Raw genomic sequence first — 23,294 nt, 5'->3', positions numbered from 1 at the left:
TATTGAAAGAAATCTGAAAGGAACTTTTGTTTTTTACAGCAGATGGGAAAAAAACACTTCTATAGAATCCATGTATGGTTTAAAAAGTAAATAAGGGGTTTAAATGGGCTAATGAATTTGTAGAGGTGAACACCTCTTTTACGACTGGAAGTGACAAGATTTTCTGGTGTTTCTTCGCATCATTTCACTTCTATCTCATGGACCGTCTAACTTTAGTATTATGTCTTAATTATGATACCAACTCATTACAGTAGATGGGCATCATTCGCCAAAACATGCCACTCAGATAGACAAACAGCGTAAGCGCTGTGCATTGTGGGAAACAGTATGCCAGGTAGACTTGTCCGTTGCACACTGAGAAATTTTCCTGGATCAGTAGGACATCCAGGGATTTTTATAAGTAAGTGTAGATTTTACAAGTTATGGCTTACTACCTACTACAGATTGAAATTCAACAAAACCAGTAGGCGCTACTAGTGTAGTAGGCGGTTTGCAAAAACAGCCTGTGGCTGTGGCCGCCATCTACTGGAATGAGTCAGCATTATAACTACAACACAACACTAACGTTAGACGGTCTGTGAGATAGAAGTGAAGTGATGCTAGAGAAACACCTGTAAATCTTGTAACTTCCAGTTGTAAAAGAGGTGTTTACTTAAAGCCCATATAAACCACTAATTTACATTTTTTAACCATACGCGGCTTAAATGGAAGTGCTTTTTTCACCAGCTGTAAAAGTAATAATTTAATACCTTACAGATTAAAAAACAACAACAACAACAACAACATTATACTTTTTGGTGTATGATTAGGGGCGTTGGTGGTGCAGTTGGAGAATGCGCTTGGTCGGTGATCGGAAGGTTGCAGGTTCAAGCCCAGCTCTGGGCGACACATGGCGATGTGTCCTTGGGCAAGACACTTAACCCCTAGTTGCTCCCACTGCTGTGTCAGTGGTGTGTGAAAGGGCATGACTGTATTAGAGATACTGATGGATAGTTATCATAGTAAAAATTGGATCCATCAGTGAGTGAATGTGGGCGCGAATGGGTAATGTGACCTGTGGTGTAAAGCAGCTTTGAGTAGTCCATGACTAGAAAAGTGCCACATAAGCTCAAGTCCATTTACCATTAAAAATCAAATATGATGTTTCTGCTGTAGTATGATTAACAAAATAAAATGTCAAGATCTACCCATAGATTGTTTTGTACCTTTGTAATAAAGGTAAAATAAAACTCATCAGCTGTAGCTCCGCCTTCTGAAACCAGAGTAGTATACTACTAAACAGACCCAACAGAACAGTCACACTACAGACTACAAGCAAAAGCAGTAGGTAGTATGTAGTGCCTACTACATACTATATCCACATGTAGTATGTAGTAGGCGGTTTGGAAAACCGTGGGTTTCCCTTTGTCCTGTGCCAGATCATCTTGATATGTGTTGCCCAATAACCATTGTCCATGTATATGATCTACCTAATTTTTCCAGCCCTGCTGTGATTTTTGTTTCCTTCACACTTCTCCCATCTGGACACAGATACAGGGCCATAGCCTGGAAACGGGCATGCTTCAGCAAGAGCTTTGTCCTCTCTGCCATCATTATCCTGAATAAAGGATCCTAGTGACCACAACATACCAGTAAATACAAGATTGCCTTACACAAGTCCAGGGGGTTGAGGAGGATAGTGACAGAGATGACAGTCCCGCTGCAGAGGTCTGTTGAGGGGTGATGGATAGGCTGGCTGCGGTCACAGACAGGAGGCCTGCTGCAGGTCAGCTGAGAGTCAGGGAGGTGATGTCCGATGAGTTGAGTCCGTAGTGTCAATTCTAACAGCGGCAGTGGCCGCTGGAACAGCGGCGATGATGCCGGGCGTTGGGTCGAAACTTTGACAGAGTTCCAAAATTGAATGACTGCATGGGAAGCTGAACTTGTCTCCTGACGTCGGAGTGCGAGGGAATCCCCGTTGATCAGCCGTTTGTCTCATGGAGAGTCGTCTGCACTTATAGATGGCTGGATACAGTCAGGCTGAGGTGACTTGCATTTTAGCCTGCAGAGTCTGGAGCCGGTGATGAGTTCGGAGCTGGAGGGTACAGTGCAGGTTGCGAAGACGTGCGAGAGAGGCCGCAGGTAGATGCGCATGAAGATCGAAGAGAAAAGAGCCAAGAGCAGAGAGCAGAGAGCAGAGGGAAGAGCCGAGAGCAGAGGAAAAGAGAGAAGAGCCAAACGAAAAGTCTTTGAATTTACAGCTATGTCTCAATGTTTTATGGTTTCGTAAACATCAGAGGAAGGGATGAGGCAAACTCTGGGAGGAAACCACATTAGCAGCAGCATGATGTTTGGACAAGTTGCTTTTAATTACCTCTTCTTCCTTTGGGGGTTAAAGCTGCGAGACCAGGGGTGCGTCTCAATGCGTTAACTTTGTGCTTCCTCCGTCCTATCTCCTCACGACATCAGAAGTACTTTCCCAGTCGCCATTTTGAACACTGTCCCAAAGCGATAACTGCGCTCAGAGGAGAGAGGAGAGAGGATGGAGGAGACTGATCGGAGGAGCTATGATCGAGGAGACACGAGAGCCGGCTTTGTGGAAGTCTTTTCACTGACCGACACGCCCCCATATGGAATATCACTCTCTGATTGGACGCTGCAGCAGCTCAGACTTCACATTAAACTTCACAAACACAACGGAGTTTAATGAGAGAAAAGACAAGCTGAAAACAGGCACAGAGGATCGTTCAGAGACTGATCATAAATCTGGTAAGAAAGTGTTCGTTGTGAGTTTAAAGCACAAAACACTGAACACAACCATCATCAAATCAATATAACAGAGGATTAATACAGAAAACTGAATGATAAATAATATCTTCATGAGACACAATAAGGTGGGTTATATTAATAAGCTTCAGAGTTCAGGATCAGATGAGCTCTAGATAAAGGCTAAATAATTCATGAATAATCTCACAATTACACATTTTACCGGAAAAATGACCCAGGTGAGCTTCTAAACAGCACACAGAATAAACAGAGAGCAGGTTTTCTTCATGGTAACATGTGTGTTTAACTGGTTAAAGGAACAGACAAATCTCTTTTACTGTTTCTGTTTGATCAGAGTTATTACAGCTGCGATCACTGACCAGCAGAAGAACACCTGTGGACGTCTGTGAAATGTGATCATAATTTCCAGGAAGTTCAAAGCTGCAGTGTTTGATTTGAGACAACGCTACCCTGTAAGATTTCATGCAGTGCTTCAATAAGAACATGGTGTTTGCAGAGAGCTTCATGTGAGTGCACTAAAGGAAGTATGTGGTTTGACACACAGCAGCCGTTTCAGGAACAGATTAGGTCACAGAGGCTAAGTGCAATAATTACACAGTCTATGGTCGATGGCAGGTCTGGATATAAAGAAAACGACATTTCTGAATTAGTTGAAGCATTGATTGATTTTTTAAATATATTCTAAAGTGGGTTTAAATTGATTTCTAGCACAGACTTTTGAATTCATTCTGAAATAGTTTTGAAAAGTTTTGTACTGTTGTCTTGTGCTGTGCTCTACTTCCTCTCTGAGTTTTTACTTTCGTTGTCTCCTGATGTGACGCAGGTTATTCTCAGCGTCTGGTCCAGTGCTGCTCTTCGTGTTGAAGTTTTGGTAAGTGACACTTTTAACTGTTTTAGAGACTCTTGGTTGGATTCATCACAGTGTAAACACAGCTGTGAGCATACAGTTCATCTCTGGGCTCTCGGCTGCTCTGGGAACTGATGTGTGAGAAAGTTTCTCTGCTCCAAACGGACAGAGTCAGAAGTTAAAAATCTGTCCTCACTCACACACACGCTCATTGACTTTGAGGCGTGTTCACGCTAAATCTGTGAGGGCTATCGACTGGTGAAGTGTGTGAAAGGTCCTGAACTGACTTTCTGAGCATTAATGCGCTCTCTCTGTTAGTGGAACTATTTACAGATGTGTTGTGAAGGAATAACCCAGAGTTTATAGTAATGTCACATGACCCACAGGAAGAGACAGAGGCAGAGACACACACAGAGCTGAAACAAGAAACACCAGAGAGGAAACCAACGGTGAAAAACAGCCTGTAAGTTGAAATTCATAAAAACATTTTTCGGCCTAACTCTAAGTTTACACATAGAATGGATTGATCCAGGGTTAGGGTTAGGGTTTTTTTTTTGTAAAGATGCCAATTTAAGAAGGGAAACACGCATTTGAGTAGAACAAAAGAAGAAAGGAAGCAGGACAGCCTCTCCGATTTTCTCTAACTGTCACCAACATTTGACTGGAAACAGCAAGAAATAAGAGGAAGTGACTCTTTTAGGGGGTGGGGGATACTCAGTCACAGCTTGAAGGAAGTTGCAGGACTTAACCATTTATTTCCTTTTCTCTGGTGACAGTTTTGGAAAGAGGAGCTACAGCTGATGGATAAACAACTTTCGTATAATCCATGTATGGTTCTAAAAAAAAGTGAAATAATTGTTTATATGGGCTTCAATGAATTTGATGAAGTACACACCTCTTGTACAACTAGAAGTGACAAGATTTTCTAGTGTTTCTTTTGCATCACTTCACTTATAACATTGATGTTGTTGTATTGTAGTTGTAATGCTGAATCATTCCAGTAGATGGCAGTAATTCACCAAAAACTGCCACCCACATTGACAAACAGCATTAGCGCTGTGCATTGTGGGAAACAGTATGCAATGTAGACTGGTCTGTTTCATACTGAGAAATTTTCCTGGATCAGTATGACATCTGGGGATTTTATTATACTGCAGATTTTGCAAGTTTTTGCATACTGAAGTAATTTTGGTCGACCAAATGTATTTCAGGTTGTCTAGATGACACAGACCCAATGATGATAAATATTCATCTCCAAAACAGCCACATAACCACGTTAGGATCCCATTTCATTCATTCATTCATTCACTTTCCAAACTGTTGCATCCTGTTCAGGGTCACGGGTGGCTGGAGCCTATCCCTGCTGTCTGTGGGTGAGAGACACCCTGGACTGGTCGCCAGTCAAACACAGGGCTGACACAGAGACAGACAGACAACCATTCACACACTTACACCTACTCACATTTTGGAGTTACTTAACTCTGATTGAATTAACCTGATGAGCATGTTGGACTGTAGGAGGAAGCCAGAGTACCCAGAGGCCCACTGGCCGAGCCAGGAATCCAACCAGTGATCTTCTTGCTGTGAGGCTGCAGCGCTAAACGTACAGCCCTGAACACATTACTTGATGTTAAAACTAGTGCTGTCAGGCGATTAAAAAAATTAATCTAATTAATTGCAGGATTTGTAATTAATTAATCTAATTAATCACATTTTAATCTCATATCTGCTTAAGGTCCCAAAATAAAGAATTTGAATTCCAGGACATTAAAATTACATTAACAGACACTAAAAACATTTAAAAAATAAGTTGGGAATATATACAACACATTTTTAGGTACCCTGAGGCATAAGGAACATATTAAAAACGGTTTATGGTTCTATCTTTACAAAATCTACACAGTCCTGCACCTAAGATAAGCTGATTTGATTTTTAGGATGGTTTTTGCTTCTGTCACAAATTTACTCGATGTGGACTCAATTTTCACTGCAAAATGAACTTCTATACTTCTATGAGGTCAGGAGAACCAGGGCTAAAGGCTAAAAACTGTGAGGAACTATGTACAAAACACATTTTTCAAGTCTTGGATCAAAGAAAAGTGAAGTATTCTCAGTTTAACATGCTCTGAACACACAAACTGTTGCTCATTGGTGCAGAGCAGCCCCAAGCTGAAACATGACACCAGGGAGATGGAAGCAAATTTTCAAAGAATTCTTTAGATTTAAATACACAACAAATATTGATCATTCAGGGCTTGTTTAATGCAGTAAAAAGTGTAGAATTATCTGTTTTTCACAGAATTAAGCTAGAGCAAACGGTTGATTTTCTGCAGATTTTCAAAAAGGACGTGTAAATAAACTACTTTTTCCAAGTAGGACAAACAGTTTGTAAATGCCAGACAGTTGAAAATAAGTGCGTCTTTGAACGCCCCGCGGGTTTGGGATCCAGATTAATCTACGTTAATTTTTATAACGCGTTAATTTGCGGTGTAATTAATTAATCTAATTAACGCGTTAAAATGACAGCCCTAGTTAAAACTGTTAAATATAGTTAAGAGGAACATGATAAATAATGACCTCAACAAACTCAAATTAAAACACAACATTGCTCAATTACCTGATTCTTTGTTTTCTCTCTGGCTTACCCACCGTTGGCAGGTGGAAACAAAAAGCTGTTGTTGATGACTGTTTTAGTTTAACAAACATGTGAGCCTCATTAGATCAGCAGCTGTGTGGGTGAATGTTTGGTGAAACTTTTGATGGAGACTGACATTCTTACTGTGAAGTCTGGTCCAAACAAAAATCCTGATCCACTGTCCTCAGACTTTTTTGTTCTTCACATCTTTCCAGAAGTGGCCAAAAACATCTCAAAGACTAAAACTGAAACGCTCACTGTGATGATGAAGGTGGATCATCAATGTCTTCTCTTTCTGTGTTTCTTTTACAGCTGGAGCTACAAAGTCTCTGTGACTGGATCCAGTGGCGTGGCGTGGAGATTTTTTTTTGAGGAAGCCAAGTGAGACAAAAGCCTCTTATCTGTATTTTTTTTTATGGAGTGGGGTACATAAAAGGCTATGTTGCAGTTTGTATATCGCTATTTCATGTAACGGAACGACCTGTTAGAGCGTCCAGAGAGCGCTCGTTTTACTTACTCTGAACACCGACACACGTCCTTTAGCTCTCCCACTCTCACTCACTCATTCACACAAGTACATTTTCCTCTTGACTTAGCTTAAACATCTTATTAATTCATTCAACCGCCGACTTAAACACACAACCGGCCGCTTCATGCACACTGCTAATGTGCTAACCTCCCTGATTTCATTCAGTGGCTCGATGATGACGATACTGTGATTTGATTGGTTTGAGGCCAAAGACGGGGTGGCTTCCCTTGACACAGTCTTGGTCAATCACAGATGAGCAGTGTCATGACCGCGGCCTCATCTGATTGGTTAATCATTCTTGTTTTTTTTTCACCAAGGGATGCCAACTCAGCTTGGCTTCCTTGTGGACAACAGCGTGCAGTATCGTATTTTCACCACGCATTCACCACAGAACATTTACGAGGGCGCTGTTTTACACATTGTAAAATGCTCAATAACTAGAGGAGAGGAATAAGGAAGAGATGACAGTGACAAAACACAGAAGAAGTATCGAAACTGTTAAAAAGGAGTATTTTCATTAAATCACAGCTACAGTCTAAAAAAAGAGAGGAAGCATGGCTTCCCTTGGCCTCCGGGAGAAAATGCCACTGACTGGATCTGACTTCAGCTAAACTCTGTCAGTGTTGCTGGTGCCGTAGAGACAGTGGACCCTCTACCAGAAGGGGGCGCTTTGCTTTAAGACAGAGAGAACAAAGAGGAGGGAGCCTCTCCCTCTGAAGTCTCTCTGAGGTGAGATTAGGGTCTCTACCTGTCCATGACTCTTATCCAGGTCACAGCTCATCACCTCCCTCCACCATCGTCACTCACCGTCACATCTGCTGCTGAAACACTGAAGAACTACAGTCACTGATGATGATCTTTTTCTCTATCAGGATCCAGGATGGAGGGGGATCAGAGACCAGAGTCTCCTGGACCCAGCTGTGTGTCCATGATGGCTGTCCAGTCTATGGGTCATCCTGCTGAATTTGAAGGTGGACTTCCTGCTGATGAAAGGTGAGATCTGAAGCTGAATTTTGTAACTCCTCCTTTGAGCGTGATAAGGCCCTAAAAAAATCAGACCCAAAGAAAAATAATCTCTGGAGCCACATTTAGGTCTATGCTAAATGTTTGCCAATTTCCTGAACCTTGTATTTCAGTGGATTCATTCTGATTTATTTTTAAGGGAAGTTGAAGGATTTCAATTGATTTTGTTGATTTTTTTAAAAATTCTTAATGTAAAAAATCATGTCCCAAGTTTTCATGTCACTACTGAAATAAAAAGAGTTTTAGACTGTAGACAGGGCTTGGTTTTAGAAACACCTTCAGAAATTTTACCAAGAGGAGACTTTGCCTTCCTGTTAGTCCATGGTCTCGTGGTAAGTCATTAGTTTACAGAATTATGAAGAATGACCTTTCGTAAGTCTGAAAATCAGTGAGTTTTCTTAAGGAGTGTCACTAACAACATATTGTTTCAGTAGTTAAATAAGCACTTTGATTTAAATGCTAAATGTAGTGTTTTCTATCCTCTGTACACATATTCAAAACTGTGTTTGGTAGCCATGCTGTGCCCACCATTGTTGAGCTATGCTAACAAATAGCATTAAATGTTCCTTAACATTGCTGAAACATATGGAAAAAATTTGGTAGCTACAATTTATGATGTTTTGATTAAAGTAAGTCCCATACAATATAGTATAATACGCAGAAACATGTCATACAAAGATAAATCTAAATTATTTTGATAAATTTTAATTCATTTGATTTTTAATACATTTATTTTTGTGGAAATGAAACATTAAATGTCAAAAAGTCACAGAGCAGAAAGACTCAGAGACTAGTTTACAGACCATGACACTGTTAAACAGTTAAACAGATCATGGCCCCCAAGGTCAGTCTGGTAAGATACCTGGTGGGATGGTGTTGTAACTTATTTTGGTGATGGATCAGGGCCTAAGGCTTCCCTCAGGACTGGTCTGGGTCCAGGCCTGTCAAAGTTCTGACTGAATGCTACACTGAAATGTTACACAGCCGCAAAGCAACACTTTCCCCCCCCAAGGATTCAGATAAATACAGACATTAAAACAGCAGTCTGCTCGACTTTTTTGTCTGGTTGACTCTGACAATTATTATTTTTTTATTTATTTAATTTTATTAAACTTTATTTAACCAGGAGAGCCTCTTTGAGACTGAAAATCTCATTTGCAAGAGTGTCCTGGCCAAGACGGGCAGCAGCACAATTACAAGGTTGCAAACATAAAACAGACACAGATATAGATACAGACATTTTAAACAGTTAATTCAAAGTCAAGGAACAGCAAGTTTGTCAGTCAAAGCATCTACAACCCGCTTCATCCTCCTCTAAAGCCTTTAATCTGAATTTAAAAAGATTTAAAGAGACCAGCTCTCCAAGGCACAGTTTTTCTTGAAGCAGATTCCAGTCTGCAGGAGCAGCGTATCGGAAACTTCTTTTACCCATTTCAAGACGAACTTTGGGTACAGAGAGTAAAAGAAGATTTTGTGACTGAGTCATAAAACGAAGGCTGTAACTCCCAGAAGTTTGTACATGAATAAAGTTATTCAAGTATGATGGAAGTAGTCCAAGATACTGGAATAACTATATTCATGTAAGAACTTCTGGGAGTTACAGCCTTCATTCTGTGACTCGATTATATCGATCCTGAAAGTGATGGAAATCTGTCACAGCGACTCACTACTTCCCGCAGCCAACAGAAATTGATATTTTCAAGTTTACATCAGACTGAGCTCAAACATCTTCTGTAGGTCGACCCTCTTTGAGCTCCTCAGTCTGTTCTCCTCTGGTCCACTCAGCTCAAACATGATCTCTCAGGATTCTGGCCATGTTAATGTTGGTGTCATGAAGCTTTGAACCACCTTCCTTCATTAACTCCTAAAACTACATGTTTCCTCCACAGAGATCAACAGAGCTCAGAGGATCTCAGGGATCAGTCCAACCAGCAGCATCTGACCAACCTGGACTCTGTATTAAAGGCATGTACCAAACATTTATACGATGAAGGAGACAAACCTCAGGGTTAATGCTGTCTCATCGTTCTGTTTGATCTTTAAGAGCACAGATGACTGACATGTTGTTGTCTGCCAGTTTAAACTAAACTTAATGTTCAGTGTTTCATTCTGTTCCAGCTGCTGGAGGAAAACATTTTCAACTTTGTGAAGGACGAGCTGAAGAGGATTGAGAGGGCCCTGAGATCAGACTACCCAGCATGCTTAGAGGGTCAGGGTGAGGATGGGGTGGTTGTGGATGGTGAGGATGAAGAGCAGAGGAGGAGCAGAGATGCTTTCCTGAAGATCACCCTGCACTTCCTGAAGAGAATGAAGCAGGAGGAGCTGGCTGACTGTCTGCAGAGCAGTAAGTGAATATAACAGAGCGTTCAACCTCACTGGCTGGTTGTTAGATCCATCCTTTGATCTGATGTCAATAAACCCTAAAGTCTTTTTCAAATTCCTTTGATCTTTGTGTCGGTGGCACAACAAAGCCAAAAAGATCTTTTCAAAGACAATGGGCTCTAATTTCATGGCGCAGCACAGGGGGCACAAGCCTGGCGCACCCTGCGCAGTGCTAATTTTATGTGGCGCACCACTGTGTGCTGTCAAATTGACAATTTGGTAGAGCTTCTGCGCAGAGATGGATGTGATGGCCCACCAGAGGGAGTTGATGGCGCACCATGGGGGGTGTCGGCAGATTCATGTTGGTGCAGTGACAATTGTGTGCCAAAAACAGTGCAGAAAGTGCTCTGAAAGCTCACCAGCTCCCACCTGGTCTATTCTCGGCGCAGCTGTAATTTGGTGACAGGCGCACATGTCATCAAAGCCTCAGAGGCAGGTTTCCAGAGTGTCAGGCACATTTTAATGCAATAAACAATCACAGCAATCACTATTTAATGTAACTGTCTGAACCAGCATATACATTTGTATCTATATTAACTGTCCCGTCACATCTGATGTCAGATTAAAGCCGTTTGTCATAATGGAAAGTTAACCTGACGGCAGCAGGAAGTTTGATGCACATCTTACAATTAAACAATAAACAGCCTTAACATCTGATACTGAGTATATATCTGGTTCTCTCATTTCATTTAATTCAAAGAAAAGAGGGAGAGAAAAGACAAAGAAAAAAAAGAACAAAATAAATGTTTGTCACTCAGGATTTACCCGTGATTTCCCATATTTCTCTGTTTTAGTCTTGATTTTTAACGTGATCTAAAAAGATGGAGTACATTATTGTGAGGAGGATGAGGCGGAGACACTGGGAGAGTATACAGTATATCACCAAAGGCTCTGCTTGGCGATGACAAACCAGGAGTGCAGGTGGATCAAAAGTATTCTGAATGGATAAGCCAGCTGTGTAACTGTCTCTTCATTTTGTACTCCTATTAATGACAAAGGAACAGATTACATCTGTCCCGGGAGCTGGCCCACACGGTGACATCGTTCGTGTCCTCTGACGTGCACCGCTGTGCATTTTCCTGCTGCAGGGACAGCGGCTCTGACCGTCTCCGCCAGCTGATCTTTCCAGCACACTGTTTCCGCGGTGCTGGGGATCACTCAGACCAATGCGTCTCGGCCGCAGCGCATTTAAAGGCGAGGAGAGGCGCTCATTTGATTGGTGAAGACAGCGCTCGGCTGTGTTAAACCCATTCACAGCTTTTCTCCTCCCTCTCTGCCATTTGCGTGGAGGGAGGGGCACTGCAGGAAACTTGCAAAGTGCGCTGGTCACGCCTTGTTCGCGCGGCGAAGGCCGGCGCAGGGCAGGTGCGCCTGCGCTTGGTCTACAAAATTAGAGCCCCATATCTTTTTTAAACTTATCACAAAAGTAAGTTTAGTCAAAAAACTCATGTTTGAATTGTTTATTTAGCAGCAAATATATTTTTATGATTGACGTCCTGACTCCAGCCATCACTCTTCACAGATATGTTTACATAGCAACACTGAGGAGTGGTGAGCAAAACATACTGAACACAGAGCTTCTGGTACCTCCCCAGGTGCTGATAACCACTTTACGTCTGCTTCAAAAATTGGCATCTGACATTTGACTGATCTGGATCAGGCTCTTGTGTGACAGAGCAACTTCAAACTTATGCTTGTTTTCAACCAGGCTTTCAACAGTATAAGACTTATTGCCAACAAACACTGTTACAACAAAGAACTCATCCAGCAAACTTAAATGTCCTGATTTTTTGTGCGAAGTTTGGTTCAGCTGTAATGTCCTAGGAACCTGGTCTGACAGCAACTCACTTGTTCAACTACAGTGCATCTAGAAAGTATTCACAGCGCTTCACATTTCATGTTGCAGCCTCATTTCAAAATAGAATAAAATCATTTTTCCCTCAAATTCTACAGAAAACATCCCATAATGGCAAAAGTGCAGTTTTCATAGATGTAAAATTAATTTAGTTTAAAAATATCAAAAACAAGTTTAAAATCAAATGATTTTGAGTTAAGATTAACATGTAAGAAAAGAGTTCAGTTTTTGCGGTAAACAGCTTAAACAGTTTAAAATTGTATTTACAATGTTTTTTAGTTCAGACGTCTAATAATTGTTGTTATGCAAATAGAAGAAGTAATCTTGGTGATCCACTGGTTTTGCCTGAGTTTTGTGGTCGACAGACACTTCCTGTTTTTGCCATTAGGGGGAACTTGTTGTGCACAGCTTCTCATTACGTTATCAAATGAAAGCCAGTAACAAGTTTTTTCTTTTGTTCGTCTTTTACCCCTTTACAGGTAAAATGTCGTTTTTGATATGTCTTTAATGTCATAAACACTCTAAAGTGTTGTTGAGCAGATGTATGCATTGAATTCATCACAAGGTTGTTTTCTTTAGTTTGTCTCTTCTCCCTTTACAGGGGTGTGACATAGAAAAACACAGAGCCTGGAGTAAGGGAAAAAAACAGTACTTAACACTGTCGAAAAGGGCAAGAACACTCTGTTGAAACCCAAATTCAGATCAAACAGGCAAAAGTACAGTAATCAAAAGACAAATGTCAAAAGAAAAATCCAAAACAGGGAACAGGCAGTATTCAAAATGCAAGAATTCAGGTCAACCCAGGCAGAGGTACAAAAACAACTGGCAAAAATCAGGTAACAGAGTTCAAAAACTAGGCGGCAGTAGTACAAAAAAGGCTGACCTTATTATCATATCCAGACTTTCTACATGCCAGCTAGATCCTCTCCCCACAGCTCTGGTCAAATCCTGTCTCCCCTCTCTGCTCCCCTTAATGTCAGCCATCATTCCACTCCTCACTGACTGCCGGAATTGTCCCATTCTTTTTAAATCTGTAACTATCAGTCCTATCATAAAAAAAAATGGTTCAGACCCCAATGACTTGAATAACCCCCGCCCAATTTCTCACCTTCCTGTCATTTCCAAGATTCTCCAAAAATCTGTTGCTACTCAACTCCACTCCCATCTCAACAGCAACAGTCTTAATGAATGGTTCCAGTCTGGTTTCCATCTCTGCCACAGCACAGCAACAGCCCTCATAAAGATCACCAGTGACCTCATGGCAACTGAATCCGGTCTTATCTCGATCAGGGAGCAGCCTTCGACATCGTTTTTGACCTCTTCAGTAGATTCCATAGGCATCGCTAGCAACTCCTGCACAGGTTAAACTCCTCCCTCAAAGGCCGCACTCAGTTTATCCAACGAAAATCCTTCATTTCTCAGTCTTCCCCTGTTTCTTTAGGTGTGCCCCAAGGCTCTGTTCTGGGGCCCTTACTCTTCTCTCTTTTTGTGCAAAATTGCTGGATGTTAAAAAAGAAATTTGTTAACATGTTTGTGTCACTGCTTGATCACTTCTTGATCACTGCTTGATGATTCCTTTTTTCTCATATTGAAAATTGCAAACTGTGAGACATCAATTTCTTTTTTTTTTTGAATGCATGTTACTGCAGTTCCTGTAAGTCTCATAACACTTTAATTTAAAGTGTTTAAGACACCCCCCCCCCCCCCCCCCCCCCCAAATAAATAAATAAATAAATAAATAAATAAATAAATAAATAGATAAAAAAATTTACATTTTCATTGTGGACTGTTGTGTGAAGAAAAAAAAATCCATTTTGGAATGGGACTGAATCACAAAAAATGTGAAAATTTTACATTTATAAAACATGCATCGGTTGATAAATAAATTCATACAAAGATGATTTTGTGCAGGATCCACTCATAGTTTTCATATGTTGCCTTCATGTTCAGGAACCTATGATGCAGTGTGTGAACGTAAACTCAAGTCTAACCTGAAGAAGAGGTTCCAGTGTGTGTTTGAGGGGATCTCTAAAGCAGGAAACCCAGCCCCTCTGAACCAGATCTACACAGAGCTCTACATCACAGAGGGAGGGACTGGAGAGGTCAATGAGGAACATGAGGTCAGACAGATTGAAGCAGCATCCAGGACACCACACAGAGCAGAAACAAGCATCAGACCAGAAGACATCTTCAAAAGCCCACCTGGAAGACAGGAACCAATCAGAACAGTGCTGACAAGGGGAGTGGCTGGCATCGGGAAAACAGTCTTAACACAGAAGTTCACTCTGGACTGGGCTGAAGACAAAACCAACCAGGACATCCAGTTCACATTTCCATTCACTTTCAGAGAGCTGAATGTGCTGAAGGAGAGAAAGTTCAGCTTGGTGGAACTGGTTCATCACTTCTTCCCTCAAACCAAAGAAGCAGGACTCTGCAGGTTTGAAGAGTTCCAGGTCCTGTTCATCTTTGACGGTCTGGATGAGTGTCGACTTCCTCTGGACTTCAACTACAATCAGGTCCTGACTGATGGTACAGAGTCCACCTCAGTGGATGTGCTGCTGACAAACCTCATCAGGGGAAGACTTCTCCCCTCCGCTCGCCTCTGGATAACCACAAGACCTGCAGCAGCCAATCAGATCCCTCCTGAGTGTGTTGACATGGTGACAGAGGTCAGAGGGTTCGGTGACCCTCAGAAGGAGGAGTACTTCAGGAAGAAATTCAGAGATGAGGATCAGGTCAGCACCATCATCTCCCACATCAAGACCTCCAGAAGCCTCCACATCATGTGCCACATCCCGGTCTTCTGCTGGATCACTGCTACAGTTCTGGAGGATGTGCTGAAGACCAGAGAGGGGGGACAGCTGCCCAGGACCCTGACTCAGATGTACATCTACTTCCTGGTGGTTCAGTCCAAAGTGAAGAGCATCAAGTATGATGGAGGAGCTGAGACTGATCCTGTCTGGAGTCCAGAGAGCAGGAAGATGATTGAGTCTCTGGGAAAACTGGCTTTTGAGCAGCTGCAGAAAAGGAAACCTGGTCTTCTATGAATCAGACCTGACAGAGTGTGGCATTGATGTCACAGCAGCCTCTTGGTACTCAGGAGTGTTCACACAGATCTTTAGAGAGGAGAGAGGACTGTACCAGGACAAGGTGTTCTGCTTCATCCATCTGAGCGTTCAGGAGTTTCTGGCTGCTCTTCACGTCCATCTGACCTTCACCAAGTCTGGACTCAACCTGATGGAGGAAGAACAAACAACATCCCTGACGTCCAGAAAAAGAAAAACCAAACCAGCAGTGACACATCTCCATCAGAGTGCTGTGGACAAGGCCTTACAGAGTCCAAACGGACACCTGGACTTGTTCCTCCGCTTCCTCCTTGGTCTTTCACTGGAGACCAATCAGGATCACATTCAGGGTCTGCTGACACAATCAAGAAGTGGTTCACAAGATACAGCAGAGACGGTCCAGTACATCAAGACCAGAATGAATGAGAATCCCTCAGCAGAGAAAAACATCAACCTGTTCTACTGTCTGAACGAGCTGAACGATTGTTCTTTGGTGGAGGACATCCAGTGGTCCCTGACGTACGGGGGTCTTTCCCCAGAGACACTGTCTCCTGCTCAGTGGTCAGCTCTGGTCTTCATCTTACTGTCGTCAGAAAAGGATCTGGACGTGTTTGACCTGAAGAAATACTCTGCTTCAGACGATGCTCTGCTGAGGCTGCTGCCTGTGATCAAAGTGTCCAGTAAAGCTCTGTACGTGAAAACTAAAGTATAAACAGAATAAAACTTGATTTTCTTCATTTAGAAGAAAACACCATTCTTCACGACGACTTTCTTTTATGTATTTCTGACCGTTCTTTAGGTTGAGTCAGTGTAACCTCTCAGAGAGAGGCTGTGAAGCTCTGTCCTCTGTCCTCAGCTCACAGTCCTCCAGTCTGAGAGAGCTGGACCTGAGCAACAACAACCTGCAGGATTCAGGGATGAAGCTCCTGTGTGAGGGACTAAAGAGTCCACACTGTAGACTGGAAACTCTCAGGTTGGTACAGAGCTGTGTGAAAAGAAATACTCTCTGATATGACACTGTTTTATCACTCAGTTAATCACTTTAATGTTTTATGATTCTCTTTTAGACTGGGTCAGTGTAACCTCTCAGAGAGAAGCTGTGAAGCTCTGTCCTCAGTCCTCAGCTCACAGTCCTGTACTCTGAAAGAGCTGGACCTGAGCAACAATGATCTGCAGGATTCAGGAGTGGAGCTGCTGTCAGCTGGACTAAGGACTCAGCACTGCAGGCTGGAAACTCTCAGGTTGGTGTGCAGCTTCTTGGAAACTTTGAGTTGTCAAATTTACCAGAGAGGTGCTATGAAAGTACAAGTCCAAACCCTAACCAGCATGGTGATTATTTCTTAAGAAATTAATTAAGACAGAGACTGCTGGTGTCAGACACAAGTTTTTTGCAGAACACCATGTAGACAGCTTAAACAGTCTGACTGCAGATGAAATGAATGTGGTGGTGCTCCTTCTTGCAAAGTCAGTCAGCAGCTATGGAGCTGCCCTGGGACCTCCTGTATCATACAGGAGGTCAGAGGGTTGTTTCTTCACCATAGGTCTGTAAATTGTCTACAGTCTCACCAGGTGATGGTCTGAGCAGCCCAGCTTAGAGGGCAGCCCACATACAGGGAGTCTACACAGTGGATGTGTTCACAAGCCACAGCAGCATCAGCCGATGGGGGATTTTAACTGTGATCAAACTACGTGCAAGAACTTCCTCAGTTTGTAATATGGCCGAGCGCTCAACTTCAGCAGCAAAAAACATCTAATGCAGCGCTGCTCTTTCACACTGATGATCCCCGGGTTTCACCACCTCTCAGGCTCTTCAATATCAAACTAAGCTTTTTTTTTTTAAGTAAAGAGGGCGCCTGCCTCCCTCCCTGTTTGATATCAGGGGTCTGACATCTGAAGGCTTTGACTAATTTTAACTTGTGTGTGTGTGTCAGTACTTGTTTTTATCATCCAGTGGGGACTTCAACCTGACTAAATACTGAGCCATGGGGACAGGTTTCACAGTGGGGACAAAAATAGAGGTCCCCACAGGCAAACCCCCTCTGACAGCTCTTGTGTGTGTGTGTGTGTGTGTGTGTGTGTGTGTGTGTGTGTGTGTGTGTGTGTGTGTGTGTGTGTGTGTGTGTGTGTGTGTTTGTGTGTGTGTGCGCAGTCTGTCAGGCTGTCTGGTAGCAGAGGAAGGCTGTGTTGCTCTGGCCTCAGCTCTTCTCTCCTCCTGTCTGAGAGATCTGGACCTGAGCTACAATCATCCAGGAGAACCAGGAGAGACGCTGTTGACCGCTCAGCTGGAGAACTCAGACTGCAGACTGGAGACACTGAGGTACAGACACACACAGCTTGTAGACTGAGATGTAGCAGTTTACCAACATTAAAGCACCTGTGGAGAAAACGATCTGAGCAAATGGCTTTGTTTCTTCTTCAGGTTGGACCATGGTGGACTGCAGAGACTGAGACCTGGTCTGAAGAAATGTGAGTGTGTTTAAGTTTAATTTGAACTCCACTGCACAAAGATGTGTTTCAAACAGGATTTAGTTCTTTCTTACTTTGGTAAATTATTTGTAATTTAAACAGTTTCAGAATAAAGATAACATCAAGTCAAAAGATTTTTTCTTAAATATCGGCACACCTGATTGTATCATAGGGGTAAAGTAATAACATCAAAACTTCTTGAGGCTTTTTGGATGTTTACACAACCATGGCCTCAAAAAGGGCTAAAGAATGAGCTGTAGGCAATGCTTTACATGGTTTCCTTTGAAATGCGGGGATGTTCACTAAAAATCTGTCTGAAACTTAATTAGAGTATAAAATGATACATCACATTCCAACAGTCACATTTAAAAAAAAAAAAAAAAAAAAAAAAAAAACACTCACCATCAGAGAAGTCCTCCTTGCTTGCAGCCAGAGTAGGATTAAGTTAGTCATGGGCCCCTGGACTGTTCTTTTTACCGGCCCCCCTCTTATAGTTCATGCTATCCCACAGGCACACACACAAGGCAATGTTGCCAGATGTCCCAAGAAATAAGTGACCAGCTCTGAGGAAATAAGCCTAAAACAAGCTCAACCGTTGACTTGCCACATTGTGTAAATGACAGACCTCTTAATAACAGTATCAATATAAATTGGCAGTAAACGCGGTCAACATAACAACACTGAATAACCTTTTTTTTTTTTTTTACTTTTATCTAAAGAAAATACATGCCCACTATGCATTAATAACAGCAAATTAACAATAAACAGTAAACATGAAAAAATGATGTTTTTTTTCTTTGATTAAAACATAATCAATAAAATGGAAATGATTGAAAAAGTTAAATTGAACCAATAATAATAGATGTTTCTTGTTGTTATCAAGAGCTGAGAGAGACTCAGACGGGGATCATACAGAATGCATTTTAAAAATCAGGCCAAAAATAGTCTGACTCAGACTAGTCTGAATCAGAGGGCCCCTTCACATGTGGGCGAGCCTGTGCATTAAATTCAGCGCTGCTCGCAGCAGTCCCTCTCAGCTGCAGCCAGAGCAGGCGTGCATGATTGTGACTCTCAAATGTGCTTGTCTCTTTTGAGTCACTTTTGCTGATCCCAAGTTGAATAAAGGAGGAGGGTTGATATAAAATTATAAAAACAAAAACTGGCAAAAAAAACAGTTAATTTAAAGCTATACATGTATTTTACTTATTTTATCCCTCTCTGCTGCGTCCAGCGTCCATGGCAATTATTATGCAATTAAGGCGATGGCATTTAGTGATTTTTAGCAACTTCTGGGACAGCCAGTAGCTTCTTTCCTACAGATGATCACCTGCAGCTGTGTTGTGTCTCATTCTCTCCATCAGACGCCTGTGAGCTGGAAGTGGACACAAACACAGTGTACAGAGTTCTCCATCTATCTGACAACAACAAGACGGTGACGGATGGGAAAGAGAGTCAGCCATATCCTGATCATCCAGACAGATTTGACAAAAGGGTTCAGCTGCTGTGTAGGACTGGTCTGACTGGTCGCTGTTACTGGGAGGTCGAGTGGATAGAAGGGGTTTTAGTATCAGTGAGTTACAGAGGAATCAGCAGGAAAGGAAAAAATGAAGCCAATGGGTTTGGAAACAATGATCACTCCTGGGCTCTGCTCTGCTCTGAAGAAAAAGGTTACTTTGTAAGACACGACAAAAAACAGACAACCATCCCTTCTCCCCCTCTCACCTCCTCTGACGCTGACTCTCAAAGAGTAGCAGTGTATGTGGACCACTCTGCTGGCACTCTGTCCTTCTACAGAGTCTCCTCTGACTCTCTGATCCACCTCCACACCTTCAGCACCACATTCACTGAACCTCTTTATCCTGGGTTTGGGTTCTGTTCTGGTGGCTCATTGTCTCTGTGTTCTCTGTAGGCTGGAGAAACTCTGCTGACTGAAGATCAGCTGATCTTTCTGTTTCTAAGACAAACACCTAAACTCATCTGAAGTGAATGTTTGTTTGTTTTATAAGTTCTGATAAAAAAAACATGAAAACATGACCGTGAGTTATGTCTGTATCCTCCTGTTACTGTACAAATGTACCTGTTTCTTCTTTACTCTCAGCTTTTGGCTCGTTCGATCCTCTGGTTTCATGCTAAACTGATTTTTTACAGTGAAAAATAAAATCTGTAAAATTGTTTGATCAGAAAAAAAGTCTTGGTTGTTTCTTATTTTGGTTAAAACAGTGCTGTAAACACAAAAACTCACCATAGAAAGCTAAATATGTTTCTTTGTATTGTACAGTGAGTTGTCATTTATAGTTTATACTTGTGTCTTTTATTTGATTGGTGTGCACACTTTGTCTCATCTTCCTGCTGATACATCTCCCTATGAAGGCAGCTCCTATCAAAAGTCAGAGGTAAGTCCACCTCAGGAACGGGATACAAGCTGGACTGGAGAGGTGTACAGGTGTTTTTCCACAGGAATGAGGGACCCCCAGCTGTGACTGACTTAGTTTAGTACCTCCTAAACAATGGTGTTCTTTGAGCCTGATAGTGTGAATGCGTCTCTGTCAGCTCCTGGTGTTCCAGTTTAAAGAGTGACCCTGTAAAGTGGAGACCTTAGGCTGAACATGTCAGTGCATATCCAGATTATAGAAGCTGTTCAAACACAGATGAAGGCTCAGGAATGGATCCTGGTTTAGTTTTGTAGACGACACATTTATCAGATTATTCTCATTAAAAGAGAAAACAATCCAGCATCATAAAGTGCTTTACCTCAAACTCTTTCTTTCTCAGCGACTTCCCTACACTTCACCATTTTGCTGAATGCCATCCCACAGCTGTTCACAACAAACACAAAGTCAGTCACTCACACAAGTAAATCATGTGAAGTTGTCGTTAAGACGAGCAAAAACATGTTCTGGATAGCTGCCAATTAAATTAGAGTTATTGCCTCAGCAATCCAGTGTTGATGAGGTCAAGGCTGTGTTATGCCTTTCGTGCGAAAGTGACGGAAATCAGACGCTCGACATCCATGCAAGAGAACGCATGGGGCTTTAGTGCTTTTTAACAACCCCTGTGGCGTTCGTTGGTGTCAATTCCCAAACTGCAGGGGGCGGTGCATCACAAACATACCTCTACCAAAGTACTAAACAAGAGGTTTGCCTTTGTTTACAACGTGTACATATCTGTCCCTGAGATTTTTCCAGGTTCTTTCAACCGATTTCTCTTTTGTACCGAGAGTGGCCACAATTTCATGCCATGGATTATTTACCACTCAGTCATCACAGTGATCTCTGTGTGAAGAGTCGAACAGATGCCTGTATTTCTGCGCTTCTACCACTAGGAGATCCCTTTCACGTGAAAACTTTCTGTGGGAAAGGGACTGCGCGATGGGGTGTAGGTGGGGAAATGACATCATTCGTTTGCACGAAGCCGGGCAGACCCTGCAGATGCGTCAAACATAAATTAGCCTTAATCCAGCTCCACATGGATGTAGATTATCAGCCGTCTCCATCCCTGATTCTCCACCATCATTTATATTCGCTTCCTTGAGGAAGATACTGTGAACAGAGACTTTTTATTAAAAGTTTATTCATTAACAGCTTTACAAACATTTACAATCATCCTTACCGATCCTGATGTAATGCTCCCACCTAGTGGCTGAGAAATTTCATTAAAGGTTAACGCAGATGCTGGATCAGTGAAAACCATAGACTGTATAAAAAATGGACGTAGTCTCCCCGACACCTGTCTGTTTCTAAAACAGAAAATGAAGCACATTGGCTATTGCGGCCATAGTGGAAGTGGCAAGGGCTTCATGTTCAGCTCTAGGGGCCCCATCAGTCATGTGACCTGAGCTGTGCCTCTGATTGGGCAAACTTGTGATCTTAATATCCTCTGAACGGCCAAGTTAGAAAAGAATTAACTTTGTACAGTGTGTGCTGATAGTAAAATAAGCAACTCAGACAGGAGACGTTTTTTGGACCGGGCTGTAAACAGGTTAATTTCTGCTTTGAAAACGTTTTTTTAGGCTTGGTGTGACTTCCGGTACTTTCGAAGCCAGCCTCAAGAGGACACTTGAGAAACAGCAGGTTTTAGCACTTCAGCATCCTCTCATATTATAAGACTGGAGGTTGCTGCTTGGTGAAAACTGAGATTTTCAAAATTGGCCTGAGGTCCTCTTACATACAGACCCTAGCTTTCACCTTACAGTAATGCCCGCAACAACACTGATCATCCGGTGTCAAGAGACACCTGAGGGACAGGTGGGCTTTGATTTCATCAGTCTTTGTTGGTTCCAAGGCAAGGGAGTCCAGCTGCACAAGCTCCCTGAAGAGCAGAGATCCAGTTCCTAAAACAGATCAACCAATTCAGTCCTCCTGCTTCCTGCTCTGAGCTTAGGGAAAAAAAACTTCTGGAGTTATTCTGCTCAGCATCAGACATGGACTGCTTACAGATCTTAAAGGCTGCTAGGCTCTTTAACACTGAGGATAAAGTAGAGGATGCATTTGAGAGGAGTTAGTACTCCAGGTGTTTCACTCACAAAGGCTAAGGCTGAGTATCTTTGGAACAAACCAACTTCAGGGAGAGGGGTGTTTGTTTTTTGAGGTTTGAATATGAGGCACAAGTACAGGACTTGCTTTGAATTAAAATAAATGATAAAGGGGGATGATCAGGAGAAACTACAAGTCAGGAGTAGAGCGGGGCGTATGTATGACAAGCCACTAGCGAGGAAAACAAACGGTGTGTGAAATGTGATTAGGATTCCCACAAAGATCAAAGCTGCAGTGTTTGAGTTGAGACAACGCTACCCTGTAAGATTTCATGCAGTGCTTCAGTAAGAACATGGTGTATGCAGAGAGCTTCATGTGAGTGCACTAAAGGAAGTATGTGGTTTGACACACAGCAGCCGTTTCAGGAACAGATGAGGTCACAGAGGCTAAGTGCAATAATTACACAGTCTATGGTCGATGGCAGGTCTGGTTATAAAGAAAACAACATTAATTCAAGCGTTGATTAATTTTTTTTTAATATATTCTAAAGTGGATTTGAATCAATTTCACAGACTTTTGAATTTATTCTAAAATAGTTTTGAAAGGTTTTTTCTTGTTGTCTTGTGCTGTGCTCTACTTCCTCTCTGAGTTTTTACTTTCGTTGTCTCCTGATGTGACGCAGGTTATTTTCAGCGTCTGGTCCAGTGCTGCTCTCCGTGTTGAAGTTTTGGTAAGTTACACTTTAAACTGTTTTAGAGACTCTTGGTTGAATTCATCACAGTGTAAACACAGCAGTGAGCTTACAGTTCATCTCTGGGCTCTCAGCTGCTCTGGGAACTGATGTGTGAGAAAGTTTCTCTGCTCCAAACGGACAGAGTCAGAAGTTGAAAATCTGTCCTTACTCACACACACGCTCACTGACTTTGAGGCGTGTTCACGCTAAATCTGTGAGGGCTGTGGACTGGTGAAGTGTGTGAAAGGTCCTGTACTGACTTTTTGAGCATTAATGTGCTTTCTCTGTTAGTGGAGCTATTTACAGATGTGTCGTGAAGACATAACCCAGAGTTTATAGTAATGTCACATGACCCACAGGAAGAGACAGAGGCAGAGACACACACAGAGCTGAAACAAGAAACACCAGAGAGGAAACCAAAGGTTAAAAACAGTCTGTCTGTAAGTTGAGATATATAAAATGATTTTTCAGCCTTACTCTGTCTAAGTTTCACATAGGGTGGATTCAGGTAAACTGGGACA

General features: G+C 42.3%; 1 protein-coding gene across 1 annotated transcript; it reads left to right on the top strand.

Annotated features, from left to right (window-relative positions):
- Positions 1-3,998: 3,998 nt before the first annotated feature.
- LOC141790195 (NLR family CARD domain-containing protein 3-like) lies at positions 3,999-19,621 on the top strand. Its single transcript, XM_074669892.1, is given in 12 exon segments — positions 3,999-4,076; positions 6,561-6,629; positions 7,650-7,770; positions 9,690-9,765; positions 9,919-10,144; positions 13,988-15,060; positions 15,062-15,792; positions 15,902-16,075; positions 16,170-16,343; positions 17,252-17,419; positions 17,522-17,568; positions 18,930-19,621. Coding segments are annotated over 10 exon segments (3,330 nt in total). The 5' UTR covers positions 3,999-4,076; positions 6,561-6,629; positions 7,650-7,657; the 3' UTR covers positions 19,478-19,621.
- The last annotated feature ends 3,673 nt before the right edge of the window (positions 19,622-23,294 follow it).

Source organism: Halichoeres trimaculatus, unplaced genomic scaffold (genome assembly GCF_033239565.1).
Source record: "Halichoeres trimaculatus isolate MK-OKI-2021-1 unplaced genomic scaffold, fHalTri1.1 fHalTri1_scaffold_5, whole genome shotgun sequence".
NCBI lineage: Eukaryota > Metazoa > Chordata > Actinopteri > Labriformes > Labridae > Halichoeres > Halichoeres trimaculatus.
The sequence above is the reverse complement of the archived record's forward strand: the minus strand, read 5'-3'. Positions and strand labels throughout refer to the sequence as shown.